Source organism: Zonotrichia albicollis, chromosome 8 (assembly GCF_047830755.1).
Source record: "Zonotrichia albicollis isolate bZonAlb1 chromosome 8, bZonAlb1.hap1, whole genome shotgun sequence".
NCBI classification, from domain to species: Eukaryota; Metazoa; Chordata; class Aves; order Passeriformes; family Passerellidae; genus Zonotrichia; species Zonotrichia albicollis.
Genome location: NC_133826.1, coordinates 18,837,184 through 18,857,062, shown reverse-complemented (window position 1 = coordinate 18,857,062; position 19,879 = coordinate 18,837,184). Strand labels below are relative to the sequence as shown.

At 37.4% G+C, this 19,879-nt stretch overlaps 1 protein-coding gene and 1 long non-coding RNA gene across 2 annotated transcripts in view; one reads left to right on the top strand and one right to left on the bottom strand.

The window, feature by feature from the left end:
- The window catches only part of LOC141729852 (uncharacterized), a 52,064-nt gene that overhangs the window by 17,607 nt on the left and 14,578 nt on the right, over positions 1-19,879 (top strand). The gene's annotated exons all lie outside the window — the stretch shown is intronic.
- Positions 16,133-19,879, bottom strand: part of PLPPR4 (phospholipid phosphatase related 4) — a 28,920-nt gene continuing 25,173 nt past the window's right edge. The window contains exon 7 of the mRNA XM_005482056.4: positions 16,133-19,368. Within this exon, the coding sequence (XP_005482113.2) occupies positions 18,031-19,368 (1,338 nt within the window). The 3' untranslated portion in view covers positions 16,133-18,030. The remainder of the gene's footprint in view (positions 19,369-19,879) is intronic.

The following is a 19,879-nucleotide window of genomic DNA, read 5'->3' as shown; positions in this document are numbered from 1 at the left end:
CCTCACTTAAGGGTGTTAAAGATTAAAGTGAGTTTTTATTAGCATAAATCTCTCAGTCCCAGTTCCCTGGACCCTCACAGCTGCCCCATAGGTACCTTCTTCTAAGAAACAGCACAGAGAGATTTTCTTAATTCATCAGAACTTGTTGGGACAGCCAACTGTGAAAAGCAAATCTGCCATGACTTTAGGCTATGTGGTTCCTTGAGCAGGGAATTAGAATCATTGTGCATTTGCTAAGCACTAGGAAGGTGCTGTAATACTTAAATCTTGTAAAATAATTCTAATCTTTCTTTGTTTGATCTTTCCCAACTATATAATCCTTTTTTTGTTGTTCTTAGTTGATGTTCTTTATTATTGAAATTAATGCAAATTCAGGTATCTAAAAAATAACTAAGTATTATTCAATGCTTTCATAAAATTCAATAGAAGATGTAAGCAACCAGTGCTCTTGAAAATTAAATTATGCTTCATGAGAATTGGTATCTAAAATGTAATACCTTTAGTTGCACCATGAATCCAAGCTGGATATTTAAATAGAGGCTGGGTGTCGGTGTGGCATTTGTGCTTTACAATTTTGGCCTCGCAGACAAAAACCTGGGTCTGAAAATGTGGAGAGTGTTCTTTGCTGGGAAACTAGACTCAGTTTAGAAGCCCACTTCCAGATATTTAACTATGTTATCAGAGCTTTGGTACAAAGTTGTATCAGTATTAAAACAGCATTAATGATGCTGAAATGTAAAAGAATATTATCATTCTACCACACAGAGAAATGTAGTATAGTCGTGGGCATCTTATGGCAAGGTAGTACACTGAAATAGGAGTGTCATTGCTACAATGCCATTTATGGTTAGTTTAAATGTGCATTTATTCCTGACTTAAGGCACCAAGGGTAATATACACCCACACACACCCACACACATGAACACAGAGCATTTGCTAGTATTTGCAGAAGCCTCAAATTTTATTTTTAGTTATAGACTAAAATATAGTAATGGTTTTTCTTTTATTCTGATCAAAATCAGCATTCTGTATTAGCTTATGGATCCTAGTATGTATTAGATGTATCTGTTAATGAAAAATAAGGCTTCAGGACTTTTAGCTGGCTTAAATGTTGTGGATTTTCATCTTTCTGATATATCTAAATTGCCCTCTCCACTTTTTACTTATATTACTTATAACATTCTTTACATATATAGCTGGTGAAACTGTTGAAAGATAGCAGTGGCAAGTGAAATCATTGGTAGATTGGTGGCTCTTTAGGGCAGTATTTTTTTCCTAGAGAACTGAGATTAAAACTTTGGCTTTTAAGTGCCCAAGTACTCTCCTCTTCAACCTTGCTCCTAAGACTGGGCTTATCTTATTCATTCTGTTAATGCTCCTACTTCTTCTTAAAAGAAATGTTATTAAAATCACAATCAGAATTTTTATTCCCTTCACAGAGAGAATTTTGGAGTTGCTCCATCCATTGTGTTAAAGAGAGTGTTACACATCCCCAACACAACTATATTTTAGGATCAGATACTTTGTCTGTGACAACTAGACTGAAGACAGCACACCTTCTTAGTTTAGAAATATTTTTATTTTATAAGGATGATCCCTTTGGCTCATGCTGGAGGCCTCCTCTTAGTTCTTTTATGGGCAAAGAATCAGAGCAAAACCACTGTAGCTTAATGCTGATGTTGAATAGCTTGGCTGTTAATTACATGCACCTTTTCACAGTGACTTTGATGGAAATAATCAAGGTTCTTTATACAGGCCAACCTCATAAAATATTACTTTAGGTCTGATCACTCCTGTGCTTATGGAGAAGGAAAAACACATTTCAGGCTCACAAAAGCAGAAGAGAAAATGTCTGTTTTCTTGGAGTTCTTGCTTTTCAAATGAATTTGAGAAAAGTTGTGTACTGTAAAGAATTCTGTTTTAATTGGCTCTAAACATTAATGGTTTCTTAAAATTATGTTTCCTTTTCGGTAAGACATTTTTACAACACCAAATGATTTTAAAAAATAATAATTTTAGGCTCTGTCATTATAGATGGGTGGATGGATGACTATCTGTCATTGCCTGACAGGCACCTACTCTTACCGAGCTGTCAGCCTTGTGCTTTTAGATGATTGTTTGCAGGAAAGACTGCAGTTATAAGCGAGCTCCTACCATGGAAGGCTGAAGAGAAGGTATTAAAGATCTCTATCAGCAAAGCTCAGGTTTCATATGACAGGGTACTAAATAACTGCATGCACGAAGTACTGGACACAATTTTGAATGCTAATTTTTGGAGAGGAAATCAAAGTACTGAAAGTTTTGATGTTCCCACAGACTTTGTATCTGGTTTTCTAACATGTAATTTTTGCAGTCATTTGTGAAAATTTTATACAAAATCTGTGTTAGTGACGGTGGCTTTTGTGAAAGACACAAAAGCCAGTTAAAGGACCTGTACAAAGTGTAGGAAAAAGGAGAAACACTTTCATAGCTGTTTAGAGTCCGTGTATTGTAATTATTATTACTTCCTCATTTTGGCAATACACGGAGCATAGAAAGTTATAATTGGATTTTTTTTAAATGTAAATCACCTTACAGCTGAATGTTGGTTATCAGCACCTACATCTTGGGCACTATGGTTTCTTGTCAACTGTATAAATTCTTAATTTTAGGTGGCATGCTGTAGATTAATGACCACATGTGATTAACTCTCATGCTCTGACAAAGGAGAGTGGACAACCGACTACAGCAGTTCCAAATGCTGAAATCAGACCTGCACTTTCATTTTGCAAGGCAAAAAATCAGCAGGGAGATGTGTCTAAATGATGTGCAATACTCTTCTGGTCCTGATTTTCCAGACATGCTGCTTTAACTGAAGCTACTCAGAGTTTTACTACTGATGGAAGAAAATTCTATCTATGAATCATTTTCTGGTTTATGCCTGACTACCTCTGTATATCATTTCACAGTATCCTGTTTATACCTGTATGTGGGCCCTAGCCTGTCCTTCATGGTTGAGAATTCCATTTTATGGAATCTATGTGAGCTTCTGGAAGTGCTTAAACAGCTTTATAAATTGCATTTCATGCATAAATTAGCCGTCTGCTCTGCCAAAGAAATATCTCACCTTACTGCATGTTTTATTTAGAACTAAACTGAATACGTGTTATTCTAACTGTAAAGGAGGAACACAAGAAATTACCCCAAGAAAATGATAAAAAAATTCTTCGGTGAACCTCCCCATCTCTTCCCCACCTGCAATATATTAAAATTGTTGTCTTGGGAGTTTTTTGTAATACATAATGTAGGTGACCAGCATGAGTTAAAATTTATTAAATATTTTGCAAAAAAAAAAGTGTTTAGAATAGTGTTTTCTGAAGTTTTGTGTGAATTGAGTGTGACATTAACTGTTGGAAAGCTAGAAGAAATGTAATATACTGAAGACAAAGAGACAGAATTCTTTATTCTCACATTATGGTGTGGGAATATTTTGCTAGGAAGTGGGAAGTCTAAATCATGGCTGATTCCTTGTCTTGAATGACAACCAATCTGAAAACAGTGTTCTGGAAATTATGGTTCTGACTCGTGTAATCAGCATTACCAGCATAAGCAAGGTGTTAGGATGAACTTGGTGGCCATGAAGATGGAATAGATGGACAGAGAAGAAAAAGTCCAGGACAGAAACCTTTTCAGCAGTTGTATGTGACTGATGTCTTACTTTGGTTTTTCTGCTATGTGGAGGACAAAGCAAACGTGATTTCAATCAATCCATTGTGAAAACACATAAAGTATTTTTATTGTTATCTAATTACAGTTCGAAACCATTTTAATCATAACTAAGATCAGTTAAAAGATGATAAATGTTGTATTTTATAGTTATAACAGCAGAAATTAATCCTATGACAGATGTGACTTTAAGGTACAAACCTATGATGAAAATTCTAAGTGTCTCATTAAATTGTTTCCATTTGCCATCAATTCTGAAGCATCTTCAAAAAATTAAAAGGAAGAAGGAGCTCATAAATAACATTGGTGCAGGACATGTTATCCACATTAAATCAGTATTCTGCACTGACAATAGCTAATAGTGATTATGTCAGATAGAGCAAGGTAGAAGGTTACTAGAAGGTTACTTCTGTAAGAACATTAAATCAGCATATCTTTGTATGTTCTCTTTGTAACTCTTTTTTTTGTTTTGTTTCGTTTGTTTCCTTTTCTTTATACAAAGATATAGGCCTACAGGGTTGCTGCAAATACATTTGGAAATTCCTGCCTTTAGCAGTCTATGTACTGGATCTGAGCAGCAGACTGGAAGATTTTGTGTTCATTACCTTCCCTACCTTCCATCCAATTTTAAGGATTTGTGGGTAACCCCCAAACCCCATTTTCCTTTTCTGTCCCCTCCCCTTATTTCTAGGTTAACTTCATTAGGAATGTTCATTAGAAAGGTTATAGCTGAATCTGTAGGTTGTCCTACATTGTGGCTGGGATAAGGCCTGTGGTGGGCAGGCACCACATCCTCCTGATGGTGAATTCATGTGCTTTCCCCCACAGTGCAGTCTGTGTTATTCTCTGTTATTAAGTGTAATTTTGTTGAAACATTGTCATGAACAATGAAGTTATTATTTGGTTTATTTTAGAAGGATGTTTGGAACAAGTGACATGTGCTATAAATTTGTGATTAGGATAGTTTCTCTTTGATATTTTCAGGCACGTTAATGTTTTCCTAATAGAACTGAATGGATTCCTGTAAAATCTATCAAATTTGGAAAAAAAATTCCCTAATAGGGAAATACTAGACAAGATTTAGAAAGATTTGTTTTGTTTTTTTAGCAAAACTTGCTCTGTTTCTTCAATATGTATAAGTTTTATATGTTAGCAATTATAGAAATTCACAGATTATATTTGCTTTTAATCTAGTTTATGCTTTGATCACTCTTTGCCTTTTAAACAGTAACTGGTTGAAGTAATTTTCTTATAAATCCTTAATTTTTCAGGCACTCAACTTCTTTTAACATTGTGTTGCTGCTTCAAATGAGTCATAAAAGTCAGTCTTTCAGTGTTTTGTGCTTCCCAACTTGCCTTTTAGAGGCTTTCTGCAGGAGAATCTGTAAACAAGGTCTCATCTGGAAATATAAAAGGGAAACTAACATTAGTATTTTGATGCAAACCTAAAGGAGTCTGCATTTTTAGCCATTGGAAAACAAGCAGAAATATAATGTCTGCTTTGCTACTTTTCCTAGTTTCTCTCTTTTGGGTGCCTTGCAATGGCACTTGGAAGTGGAAGTTATTGCAAGAGTAACAAGATTCATCAGATTTGTCAAAAAATGTCTGTAGGAATTTGTGAATCTGGAACTGACATGGATGTAAAGAACAAAACCAGAAATATGGCTTTATGCCATACTTTTCTATGGAGAGGTGTGATGAGACATTTAAGGACAGCTGTTTCATGAAGCCTTAATGTATTCATAGTGTCAGCTGCAGTTTTCTTAGAAGAGAACAGCAAGAATGGATGAGCAGAGCTGTATGCTTTGAAGAAGAAAGGTTTTATCCGTGACCAAATTGTAGATGATAATAAATTGCATTAAAAATGTAAGAAATTTGCAGAGTAAATGTTTTTGTGAGAATTCAAATCAGATACTTGTTAAAGTATCTGGTTTAGGTAATCACAGTCCTTTAACACGGCTGCACTAAAACCCAGTTTGCAACAGGCCACAAAGGTGTTGTTTGAGAGCCCTCTGAACCATGAAATGTCAAGCAATTGAGATTTTTCTTACATCATTGTATTGATATTTCTTCTTGGTCTTCCATATCCTGAAATATTTTTCTCCATCAAGCCATTCTAGTACTGATTCTTGTAGCACTTTTTATTTTCTCTTTGAAGCTCCAGTCAGTCCTGATTACAAGATACACAAGCACACAGGATTATTTAAACTAAATTATTATCAAAGAGCTTGAGGGATGTCAGGGAATCTGAATATAATATATTAGATGTGTGTGGAATGTACCAGCCATAGCTGATGGCAAAGAAAAGAGTTTCATAGGCATTGTTTTACTGGGTTACAAGACTGAGAATGCTGAGGAGTGGTGGTGAGTCCTGGATTTACAGGAATGCTGAGTTGTGTCTGTCTCTGGTAAGAGCCAGCTGGTAATCACAATCACTGGGGTGCTTTGTTGCCAGGCTTACATTGCAATCAAAGCATCCAGAAAAAAATGTTGGTACAATTGTAGGAGGGTACATTTTATTTGCTGTTTTTGTGTTGTCCTGTTGTTTGTGACTCAGAAATCCTTGGCGATACAATTATTTCAGTTTGCAGGTGGATGTGCAGCCATCTGTCTGTCCTGCCACCAGCCAGGTTGCTGCTACAGTGCTACCTAGAAAGCATTTTTCAGTGAGAAACCAATGCCTTCTCAAACTGTCCAGTCTGATTTAGAAATCAGCTCTTTTTCCTCAGATTTTGTGAAAATACAAGAGATATTTTCATCATCAGGTGAACTCCTTGGCAGAGGCAAAGCTACTCCAACTCTGACTGTACTTCTGCTTTGATCTCAGCCAGAAATCTGCTTTTATCAGGTTCAGTAAGCCCTCTTTTGCCACTATACTGCACTGTAGGATTTTAAAAAACCATTTGGAGAATAAAACCTGGGTATCATGGGATTTTCTCCTTTTTCTGATAAGCCACCATTCCAGAGTGGAATCTGGACAGCTGCTACCATTTGGCTTCGCTGACATATTCAGCAGCTGCACTTGCATTTAGGGTAGTAAAAGTCTGCAAGATGCTTGAACATCATTTAAACTGAGCTCAGGTTTGAAATAATGCAGATTATATGCATAAAATAATACCTAAAATAATAATAATAAATGAGTAACAAGAAAGATAGCAAACATGTGAACTCTAAACTACAACTGGGGATGTATGTATTTTGAATCAATTCTTCTTCTCTGACCATTGTTCTTCTAAGAAGTTTTTACTAGAGAAATTAACTCAGTTCATACTGAAGCAACAAATGAGCTGTTAATGGAATCATACGAGCCAGAGGTTTGCTATTTTAGTCCTGATGCCATTCCAAGTGAACTTTTTAAGGTAAATGTTGCTATTCTGTGCTCTACAGCATGATAGTAGACCGCCTACTTCAACAAAATGCTTCAGAATAACTCTCAAGATTAATTCTGTTTATGTCTTATAAATAAAACATAGAAGTGTCAGTGCTATACTCATTTACATGTCAAAAACCATCAAAACCAAAGGTGTGCATTTTCTTTTTTAATATGCCTTGAAGTGAAGATGGCATATTAACTTTCCTTGTGACAATGGCAGACCTTGGTGTCTGCCATCAAGGCCACTCTTTCTTTGGCTTCAGCATATAACAAAGGACAGAAGTCATGTGAAAGAAAGGTAGTGTGGTGGACCTATGTTGATCAGCTGAAATCTGAACCAAGAACCAAAAATGAGTAAAATGAATAGCCATTAAAAATCACTGATTATCACCTATTTTGTGAGCTTGTCCCATTTCAGAAAAAAACCGCATTAATAATATTTTAGATAAAATAATGCTCAGCTGCCAGGTAGTTGCTTTGGTGAGAATTAATCTTTTGCTCTTTTGAAGGAGGAGGTAATGATTAAGATTTTTTAGTTGAGGAGCAATAATACAAACAGGGAGCCTTCCTGCCATCACTGGGTAAGAATGGATATTGTGGCAGGGATATATTATACCAATACCACTGTGAAATTGTAGGTGAAGTGAGGAAATAAACTCAGGTTTGGTGATAAAATTAACAAATGTAGGATGGAGATGTCAAGTCTGGAGTCATTGTACTTCTCTGTAAATAATTTAGTCCTGAAGTAATGTCTTGTGTCTGAAAATAACTATTTGGCCATTTTATAGCAGTAGGCTAACATTTTCAGAAATAGTGAAGTTTGGAGTGGTAGGTGACTCTATGCTCCTTACAAATGCGTATGTCTACTGAAATTAGAGTATCTAGACTCTTAATGAAATGTATCTTGAATAATTTTCCACCTTTTAACTTTCTCTTGTAAGAGTTTAAAAACATAAGTTGGAAGAGTTGCTGACATGTGGTAGAACAAATGAAGTTTTAGTTGTGTAAAGCTGACTCAAGTTACGAGCTCTTATGCTGAGGAAGGAATCATTGCAGTGCAGGCTGCAGTCTCCTTCTAGGCTGCTGGTGCTCAGTTGTTGTTTTGCACACACACACACACATGCAGAGCCTTGCATGAGGACAATCAAACCATTGAAAAAACCATTCTAGGAGTCTTATATTGGTTTTGGTTTAATCAGAGATAATATCAGAGTAAAGCCTTTGCTGTTGAAGGACTGTTTTACTTTTGATTTATTTTCTTCAGTGTAATTTGGTCCTGTTCTCATTTTATTTCAGTGGCTTTAGATCAGGCCGTATCACTAATTTCAGCTCCATTCAGTTTCCCTGGTAACATTTTATTTTTAGCATCATTATGCTTCAGAGATCTGTCATGGAGGGTTCATTATAATTTTATTTTATATGTTTCATTTCATGGCAAAATGTTAAAGCCCCTAAACCCTAGTCTGTTCCACAAAATGTCTATAAATATAAAAAAATGTGACCAACTTATATGGTTAAAATTTTTATCACTTTGCAGCTACCTCCCCCCATGGATTCCATGGAAGATTTTCAGGATGCAGGCTGTTAGACATTTATGCATTTTTAAATCTTTTGAAAATCATTACCCCTTTCTGCACTAGAGACGTGTTATTCTGATTTTTCAGATCTACAACCACAGGAGGCCCCAAACTCTCAGCAGCACAGTGATTATAAAATAATTGGTCTGACTGAAAAGGAGGAATACTTCTCTCATTCCTCTTCAGCACTAGTTAGCTCCTCTCTCTGAAATTGTCTGGACAGAAGTAAAGAAGCTGAGGAGATTGTATCTGTTTCCACTTCTAGGTTCTGTTTAATGACATGTACTTGTATAGTCACCCAAGTGCCTTGCCTAGAAATTTCTTCAATCTCTGTTAGGAATGTGACTGGCTGACATTCTTGGTTTGGAGTCTCCAGCAATGATTGTATAATGGGATTATAGTTGCAGGTTTCAGGGTTCTTTTTTCCTTTTTCCTTCAATATTACTTGCTTGTCCTTTTGACACAAAATGACTCTGACTTAAAGAACAAATGTAGCAGTTGGTAAGAAATTTTGTATACTCATTTAAGTAACTAATGTTTATTCCTCTTAACCCTGAGACACTGGCCAACCACCTTGACATAAAGCATTGCTTGAGAACTTAGACTGAATTTAGTGGGAATGAAAATAACTCTGCTAAAAATAAATTGACTGAAAAATTATTAAAACCACACAAACAAACTACAACACCCTCAGTGCAATATCAATATGATGCATAGAGTTCAGTGATACTACTTCACTGGAAAAGAAAAAAAAGTAAAATAGTATTTTAAAACTGTCAGTGTTTTTTGTGGTAGTTTGGATTTAGAGTGCTATTAGCCCATTAACAGATCAAGGACTTCCTGATTATGTCTTTTAGTCAAGCTGCATAGGAAAGATGATCTGTGAGAATTTATCCGCAGATAAATAATTATATATCCTCTTATAGAGTCTCCCATTTATAGTATTTGTCAAGCAAGTTCTCTGCTAGGGATGGATTATAATATGAACATTTCATGGAGTGATGAAAATCTTCCCATACTTCAGGCTTTGTAATTCTCTTTTAGCTGAAATAATTTCCATAATAAGACAAAGGGTCTAAAAAGCTTTATCTGAATGTCCTGTGCCATTCAGAAGATGCCTTGGCTACAAGCAGATGCCTCTATTTTCTGGCAATCCTGAAATCAGGGCTGTTCTAGAAATGAAAAAGAACCCAAAATTTTCATGGTTGCTAGGGAAAAGGGGAGAGAGAAATCATCCTTCTCTTCCTTAAAAGAATGGCCAATTCATGTAATAAAGTGTGTCATTCTCAGTATTTTTAGCTCTGTATCTTCATCTGTCCAAACAGTCTTGACAATCTGATCTAAAATAGTCTGACAGGACTTAGATGTTAATTGGGCCAATAAGATCTCGTCAGTATCTCTTGAGAGATGAGGTAAAACAAAGTTGCCAGTTATGGCCTTTGGCTCATCCCAGCTGCCATACCTAAGGGTAGTGCTAATGGCAGTTGATGGATTCCTTTCTGCCAAATTGGCTTGTTTTCTTCACACAGACACATTTTTTCACCTCTTGCAGTGAGCAGGAGTGAAAGGCTTTTTAAAGAAGGAATTACTGGAGCTTGCATAGTCCAAAGGCTCATAAAAATTGCCTGTCAGTCAATCGAATTTGATAGGCAGGAAAGACAGATTGGTGAGAAATAGGGTTAGGGCATTTGTGAGGTTCCAGCTAGAACATTTCTCATTTCACAGCTTTGAATTTTTACACTAAGGAGAGAGCTGAAATGCTGCTGCTTTTGTTTGTTGGTGTGCGTTAATAATTAGCCACTGCTTGATTTGATGGCTTTGTTATTGCTGATTATTTGATTTGTTTTGGAAGACATTCCTGTTTTGAATGCTAAGTGTGATGGTGTGGGAATTGGAAGCATACACAGTACCATAACTCATTGTCTTCCTCTCTTGTTCATATTCTGTCCATATTCTTGTCCATGCTGGTGAATCACTGACCCTGCTGCTCCTGCTCCTCCAGCTTTATCATTTCCCAGCCTCTTACTGCTAACAATTTTCAAAACTCAAAGCCTCACACAGGCTACTTATGCTGGACCAAGGACAGACAGGGCTGTACTCAGCCAATTTGAATCCACATTCTGCAACAAGAATTCTACACAATCATAATACAGATAGTGCAATGGGTTTATTACTGGCAGTTATCAAGTAATTCTAGCAATTTCAAGGGAATATTTCTTTCTATTTTTAAAAATTGTTTAGAAATTAATTTAATCTGCCTATCAATGTGTCCATGTGTAAGCCATATTTTGACATTATAATTGCTTATCTGGGCAGAGCTGTAAGTTGTAGCAACAGCTAGAAGATTTCCTGCTAGTTTTGAAACATACAAGGTTATTTAATCTTGACAGTTTACATTTCTTCAAGATTGATTTGGTTCCAGTGGACTTCAGATGCTGAAAAGACTGAGTGATTATGGTAGCTAACACACAGAGTTCCAGAAATTTTTTACATTCACTATGACAGCTAAAGTGTGGAGGGACAGAATTTAAGAAAATAGTGCAGAAGGGAATCGCACACCTGAGGAGCTGCAGCTGTACTAATCACCAAAGATTAGGAACAGGCCTGCCCTTAACAGGCCACAGCTGTGTCCAATAAGAAGACGAGTGCTACATTAGAGTGGGTTAGGTGGTTGAAAGGAGAGTTGGAGTTTGTTGGTTGTGCTGAGAAGAAGAAGGAGTCAGTGGTGTGAGGTGCTGCACATGAGAAATCACTGAGAAGATATGGAACCTTTGCAATAAGATGGCAACACTAAAGGATCTTGTTTATTGTAACTGACTCTTCACTATCCCAAGAACCACTACATTTTAATTTTTTTTAAGGTGATGTACATCCCAGTTTGAAAAGAAACAATATGCAAATCTTCTGTCCTTTTGTCTCATCTTCTTAGTAAGCACTCATTACTCTGATAGATACTAAGAACTCTCAAGGAAATAAAACAAGGCCAACCTGAATGGAAGTGTTTTTTTCTTAAGACTTCTTTCAGGCACTTGGTAGTAGAGGACATAGATTTGAACTTTGTATTTAGTAGGGACAACATAATCAACTAGATGCTCGGTGAAACTTCTAAAAATCCATATTTGGAAAGTATATGCTAAAAAGACATAAAAGCACTTTCAGCACTTTATTGCTTAAGTGAGAGATCTGTGACGTTCATATCCAGAAGCTTCTGCTTTCATAGGTTTCTCTATGGTATTGGCACCAGAGACATAAATATTGCAAATATCTGAATTTCTGGATTCACAGTACCTCAATTCAATTGAATTTCCTCTTCTGGAAAAAGGAAGGATCTTTTCATTAATGCAGGATACAATTACTGCAGTTTGCATAAGGTCAATTCATACTTTTTAGTAGAAAGCAGCATTACTGTGCAAGCTGCTGCCACAGAGCACCATTATGCAGTGAAAACCATGTAGGAGTGCATTTAAATGGAGCACTTTATTTTTGTCTCATGGAAGAGAGAAAATCTGAATAAATTTCCAACATACAATTTTTTTTTCCTATTTAGATTATAACATCACAATTCAACCAGGAACTGGCAGCACTCACTAAAGATTAATACAGTTGCAGGAGATTACGGCATCTACCGAATGTCATCCTTGTGCCCTAAATGTAATACACATAACAGATATTATATCTCTGCCTGTAATTTATTATACAACTACTTTGTTTTATGTAGTCCCATTTAAGAAGTGAGAATCAGGTGGACTCAGAATTCAATTTATCAGCTGTTTATCAGTGCTAAACTCTCTTTGGATAATCCAAAGCTCCATGTTGCTATAATTTAAAAACAGAAATTCATTCTCACTTTTCAAGAGAATTATGAACAATGAGATACTGACTACAGAGAAACACATTTCACCTGTTGTCATTATACATTTTTCTAAAAGTAAACTTTAAAATCCTGTTTCTGCAGTGATTTAGACAGCAGCTTATTTTTATTTGTTAAAAATGTTCACCGATTCCACATAAAGCAGTTGCACTGTAGGTGAAACAGGCTGATTAAGTCTGTACAAGACTGGAGCAAGACTGGGTGTAATAGAAGATGGAATGGGCACTCTTGTAGTGGATGGTTCTGGCAGTTGGATTCCTTATGAAAAAGAAAGTATCATGAACAGGAATAGGAGAGATGGATTAGGAATATGGACTTTCAGCTTCATTTGTTAGCAAATAGGAACAAACACTGCAAAGTAAAGCACTCTTTAACTGCTGTAGGAGCAAAGTCTGGATAAGAAATGAATGATCAGGCGCTATAGCTTTTTTCATTTTTCTGAGAATGCAAAGCACTATGAACATCACATTAAAGCTTCTGAATTATATTTATTCCGTAATTTTTCAGTTTTTCATCTCCAGTTTTCCATTAGTTATTAAGTCCTGATAGAAACTATTCTAAGCCTTTGCAGCTACATTATGTTATAAAAAATAACTGATCATCATTTATCTGTTTCAGGTTTTAAATTCTGATTGAACAAAGCAAGTTAGATGCAGTCTGTGGTATACTGCTGATCCATGGTTTTTCCTCAGTGTAGCAATGATGCAGCACATCTAGCAGCTACTTCTGTTTCTATGGCAGCAGATCTCTTGCTGTGTCTCTCTACATGTTTTCCTTTATAACAACAGACTGTTTATGCAGTCTAACATGGCTTTATGGCATACAGATGATGCTGTCCAACTCACCAGCCTTGCTGAAACTCCACTCGGTGAGCTTCACTGGTGATATGCTCCTTCAGAGGTTCTGAAGTATTTTGGTTGTGTTAGCTGCATGTCAAGTGCTAGATTAGCTACTCTTGTTGTAATCTTCAAAAATTTTGATCTTGAATATCATAGAGTATCCATGTAGTTTCTGTATCACTTCACAGGTTAAGATATACTCTCACCAGTTCCTTTGGTCCCTCACTCTTCTCAATGACAAGAGCTCAGGACTTCGTAAACTGGCACATTTTGTATCTTAATATGCAGGAAGTTAATTGTGTTACAGTGTCCCAGTCTTCATTTATTTGAAGAATAACTAAAGAGGAATTAAGAAAGCACTGATTGTACTAATTAGCTGCCTAAACTGCTTGATAAAAATCACATGCAAATTTAAAAAATATGATTTTATTCTTTCAGTGCTGCTTACTCTTCCCTTTTGTATAGCATCTTCAACTTGCACAAAGGCCCAGGCTCACTTGGGAAAGCTTCTCAGAGTCAGTTTGCTGTGCTGCCATGCATTGCATGCTACTCCCTGTGGTCCTCCATTAGGCCATTGGCAATGTAGTGCATGTCTCAGCTACAGCTGTGTCTTCCACCCCGGGCACCTGGGCCCTGCTATTGCTGTTTCAGGGTGTCTCAAGACAGGCGTGCAGACAGTCTTTGTGTGTGCTTACCACACTACCTTGTTTGCCTTCTAGGTAAGACTGCTTGCCAGAGTGTGCTTTCATTGTTGCCAGCTGAGGGTGTATGCCACCTGCTGACTCCTGCATCCTAACTCCTTCCACTGAGGAGAGCCTGTCCTCTCAGGTTTGCCTCTGACATCTGCCTCTGACATCTGTGAATGAGAATTCACAAATCCAAGGCTGGCCTCACCATGTCTGGCAGCTCAACCCAAAACTAGCAAGGTGGCTTAGGGGCATTAGGGGCTTAGCAATGCAACAGGTGCTGCAGAATGATTGAGCAGGCACATCCTCGCATGGCTTGAAGATCCCAATTCACTTGGAGTTTTTTTTTGTAAAATGTTTTTAGGTTAGAGAAAAGATTGTTTGGACACTGTTTCTTATAAATTCTTACCACTGTGCAAGGCCTCAAGGTTTCTCACTAATGACCACTTTTACACATCATGAGATACCTAATGAAAAGTTAATTAATTCATTTGGGGGGAGTGAGACTCTGCTTCACCACAGAGATAAACAAGCATCAATGAGGAATTTTATCTTTATTTCATGATGTTAGCACAATAAACTCACACAGTAGCATTGATCTGTACTTATTTAACAAAATACATTTATAGCAATTTACAAATTATTTTCCATTTGAAAACATGGCATAACATTTTATTAAACACAATACTTTATATAGAGAATTCTCATTTAAAAACATATTTTATTTTTAAGTATTTTCTTTTCTCAGTAAAGCACAGCCTAACAAAGAAAATCGTGCCTGTTAGCAAGTAAGAAAACCAGAACACTAAGAAGATGTCACCTGTCGATTTATTTGATTAATTTTAAATTAAGGTACCAGTGGAATGTAAACAAAGAGTAATTTTACAAAAGGCTCCTTATCAAATATACATGCAGAGGTCTGAGTTCCAATGTATATATTATTACATTTCTGCTCTCTAACGTAATATAATTTGATAAGCCATTATTAAAAACAGTAGCCTTTGGCACTTTGAGTAAAAAAGAATATATCAATATTTATGTATAGAACATAATTTCAATGATTACACAAGAGCTTTAAAATCTTTTCTTAAGAAATAGGAAACTTTAGGAAAAATATCACACTGCACTTGAAATAGTGCAGTAAGTTTTAGAGTAATAAAAGCAACATATATGCCAATATATATCTGACTAAAACCAAGGAATAAAGAACAAACACTCCCACCAGGAATCCTGCTGTTTCCGAAACAGCTAAATTGCCAGAGGGACCGTTTTCTAATCTTTGCTTTATTGCCATTATTCTCCATTTCAATTTTCCTTTATTTCCAGGTTCATCTACTTATGTTCTTTCCCCCTGCACTTACAAACTAACAAATGATTGCATCTTATTTCCCTGCACTGATAGGCCAACAGTGTTTGTGTCTCACCCTTTCCTTTAAAGCTAATCCTACCTCCTTTACCCTGTACCTAGACTGAACTAAAGCCAAAGGGTTTTGTCCATGACAGTCCAAGTGTTTTTAATTCCTAGGAATCTTGTACAAAATTTCATATTAAATACCAAGGACTAAAGATACATCCTCTTGAAAAGAAAAAAACAAATCCTGACTTGTAAATACTAGCATCTGAGAACCTATTTCTAAAAAAAATATTTTTTTTTTCTTTTTCTCCTGGTATCTATGATTATTTTTCCCAGCTGATGTGCCTTAAAGTGTGTCTTCAACATACAGTGCCTTTAACATACACAATATGCTGCAACCCTACTGGGTAGCTTCTTACATGCAACCTGCAGAATAATTTCTCCCAATCATCCTAAGTGTGATGGGGTCATCTTGTATCAATAACAGAAAGAGTGTGGTAATTTCTTTAAGGACTGACACTCTTCCACAGCACTGGGTGATGGGCAGGTGAGGGAAGCATAGCTTGGCACAGTTGGCTTGACAGCAAGCATTCAGCTAAGCCTGGAGCACCTGTAAAACTGGGAAGTACACATAAAGCTTTCCACTGACTCACAAACACCATCCTCATACTTGTGAAATTACTTAGGTTTGGGGTTGGGTTTGGGATTTTGTTTTGGTTTGGAGGTCTTTTTTTTGGGTTTTTGTTTTGTTGTTTGGTTTAATGTTGTTGGGGTTTTTTTTTTGGTTTTTTTTGGTCTATGTTTGTGTTGTGTTGTTTATCTTCTTGAACAGGATGATTCTTCCTTCTCCCTCCTACTTGCCTGGGGTAGGGTGGGCTTTTCCTTAGAGTTCTGTGGGGTAGGGTCTGTAGACAGGTTCTGACTATAGAGAATGTATCTTGTTCTCTGATGCCCTAAATGAGAAGAGGCCTTAGACCAAAACACTTCTCTCACGAAGCCAGAGAACAGACCTGATCTTCTTCAGTGAGAGGACTGCTAAGCCATTCCCTTCCCCTGCTAGCAGGGGAGCTGCCAGGTGTCTGAGAGTAGCTCTCTTTCAGGTAGAATTAGGAGAGAATGAAGAGCTGCAGTGGGTGAGCACTGCCCCTGGCTTCCTTCAGGGTTTAAGTCAGAGCCAAATGAAATGAGGCATTTCTTCTAGCAGGCCCATTCTGGGACATGACAAGCTTATTCCCTTCAGAGATTATCCTTTCAACAATTTTTGGCAATGGAGATTTTTAGCAGGCAAGTTTTTTCATTATATCCAAAGCTCAGTTTACTAAAATAATTTATGTTTTCTCAGGTGAAGAGACTTTATATTCTTAAGTGGCAGTGGTAGGAAAAATACCATGCTTAAGAAGGCTCTGGAGGGTGTCTCAAGGGACGTGAACTGCAGTAGTGGCACAATGCAACACTTGTTCAGTGATTCTGCAATACCAAGGCATTCCATTCTTTAAAGCGAAGCACAAATCCCCTGTGTGATGGTGATTGGGGTGAAACTTGTGATTGTTCTTGTGGCATACTAAGCAAGTGAGGTGGATGACTGCTTCTAAGTGTGAGCTATGATATTAATTCCTGTCTCCTTGGAAGCTGGTCAGGAAAAGTTGCCATCTATTTTTATTTACTCATGGCTCGCCTTTCACGTTTGCACATCTTGCAGTTATTGGCGTCCTGCATTATCTGTTTAAAAACTAATAGAAAAATGGAAGGGTTGCTGAAGGACAGAATAAGAAGTTTAAAAATGTAAAATCTGAATCACTTGTAGTACTTGATAAGACCCCTTAAAAATGTAATTTAAAACAATTCTACAAGTTAGCCCACTAAGAAGCAGCCTCTTCATTAGTAGCACCTGTTCTTAAACAAAAGTTGAGCAGTAGCAGCAAAACTATTCAAAATAGATAGTAATTCCATTCTAATGGAAAGTCACCCACACATTTTTTGTTGCAGTAGACATCTTAAAGAACTACACAAAACCTTTGCAACCTTTGAATGTGACAGATCCACTATAACAAAGCTGTAAATATTTCCTACGCTAAATGAATGCAGCCAGCATCATCATAGTATTAGCAATATTACTTGTAAAGTAACTGCACATCAATATGTCATGTTTGCAGAGTCTAATAATTATGCAATTTTTCAAAACATGTAAAGTTATCATCAGCACCACTCTGTATTAAAGATTTGGTGCAAATTCTGCAAAGGTGAATATATACCACTGATACAGCCTTTGCTGTGAAAAAGTCAGTCAATTTTGGACACAAATATAAAATAAAAAGTTGGCACATTCAGGAAATACAGTGTCTGTGTTTAAGACCGTTCTTTTAATTGACATCATCACCCTCAGATAAATGTTTTGAATCTGAAGAAACGAGTTGCATGAAAATGTTTCACATTAGTTCTGGCATTGTGCTTTTCCCCTCACCACATGCTTTTCACAGGCTCGTGCCCATTGCACATCAGCAATGCAGGGCTGCTGGTCAATAATTTGGCACATAAAGGTAAATGTCGGCTCAAAATAAAGGGAGCAGAACCTGTGTCAAGACATGTTTACTTTGTGGCGGCATGGACCAGCTGATATGTCTCCTGTCAGTCCTTGTACGCTCGTGTGGGGGATGTGCCTTTATAGAAGATGTTTCTGGTGTTCTCTGGGCTGCTCCCTCTCTCAGGAATTAAAATGATGTTACCTTTTCTTCGAAGTGTTGAGTCCCGGCTAGAAGAAATGGACAGAGTCTCTGAGCCAATCTCACTTCCCTCCACTGGAGTGACTCTTATTGTAGTGATTCCATGATGGTGATGCTCAGTGTTATCTATGTTGCTTCTTTTCCTGTCACCTGACCCATAACTGTCTTTTAAGGAGTCACAGCTCTCAGAGTCTCTGTTAAGATCATTTAGCTCATATGTTTGACGAAGAGTGACTTTTTCAGGACCTTTCCATTTCCAAGACCCACTTCCTTCACCTTCTGATGGCATCTGAATTACAGGTCTGTTATTTTCTGGATGGGCCTCAACTCTAACAATGCTACTTGGCTCATGGTCTGTCAAGGTTTTGTATCTGATGGCTCCTGTACAGGTCACTGTGCTTCCCTCTGAACTCTTTGGACTGCCCTGAAGCACTCCTTGCTGCTTAGACATGGCTATTACTTGCATGATTCTTGGCTGGCTATTGCTCCTGCATGCAACACTCTTCTCAGCAGCTTTCAGCCATTTAGCTCTAGCTGAACTAGTTTTGGGTGATGTGTTCACGTTCTCCTGAGTCTCTTCAGGAATGTGTACTAGCTGGGATGAGCCAGGACGGGACTGAATAGAGACCCTTGGCCCGCCAGTAAGACCTGAGTTGTTACAACCTGGAACATTGCCAGGCTGGATTTTCAGGTATTGGTTAGGTGGGCCATGATGATCACCATTTACACCCACTCTGGAGGGTTCTGAGCTTGACCTCATTTCGATAGCCCTTGGTGGTGACTGGCCAGATTCAGTCTCTATCACTTGCAGGGACAACTTTCGACTTTCATTCTTGTTCTTCCACTGGGACAGCAGCTGTTTGGAACGGGCAGAATCCATTGATGCGTGTATTGTTGCATTGCGTCTTGCTGGATCTTCCAAGGATGGTGTGTTGACTCTTGGCAAAGTGTTGCTGAAAGTAACCATGTTCTCCTTTCCCATTGGGCTTCGTGGTGTTATTATTTCTACATCAGCATTTGCTCTCTTGAGATTGGTCAGAGAGCCTGAATCTCTGTGGTTTCTATTCAGGATACCTTCTGTACGGTGAGAGACAATGCCATCGCTGCTGCTGCCATTTTTACCTGGCAGGATTCTGTTGGCATCTTGACTGAGGTCTGTCAATGACCTTAGAGGTTCTCTGTGAAAATTTGGGTGAAACACATTCTCGTCACTTGGTAAGAAGTTCCCCACAGCATAGATGCCCTGATATTTGGACAGAAGCATCAACAGTCGGTTAAGAAAGTTAAAAAGGACATGTTTTAAGGTACTGTAATTGCATTCTTTAGCTTTTCAATAGAATTCAGTGACATAATTACTCCAGCTAAACTGACAGGTATGCAAGTAAGCATACTAGTTTATTTCCTCACTAGTATAGCCTTAGCCCAGACTCTATCCTCAAACTGGTACCTCTAGGTACATGTATAGTTGAGGTAAGGATTTAGCCTCCACAAGCTTTCTTCTTATCAAGGAACAGATACAGAAATAATGTTTTGCTAGAAAAATAGTAAAATAGATGTTTGTAGTCTCTTAGGCAAAGCTATTTTACAACTGTTTACCCTGATTTGCTGAATCTTGTTACAGCTTGAGTTGATCTCTGCCATCTGCAGATTATTTTTACTGTACAATAACCATGTAATACAATGCCTACATAATAGAAAATTTTATCAAATTTAAATCAATTGCTTTCCAAGCTGTGCAGAACTTTAATAAGATT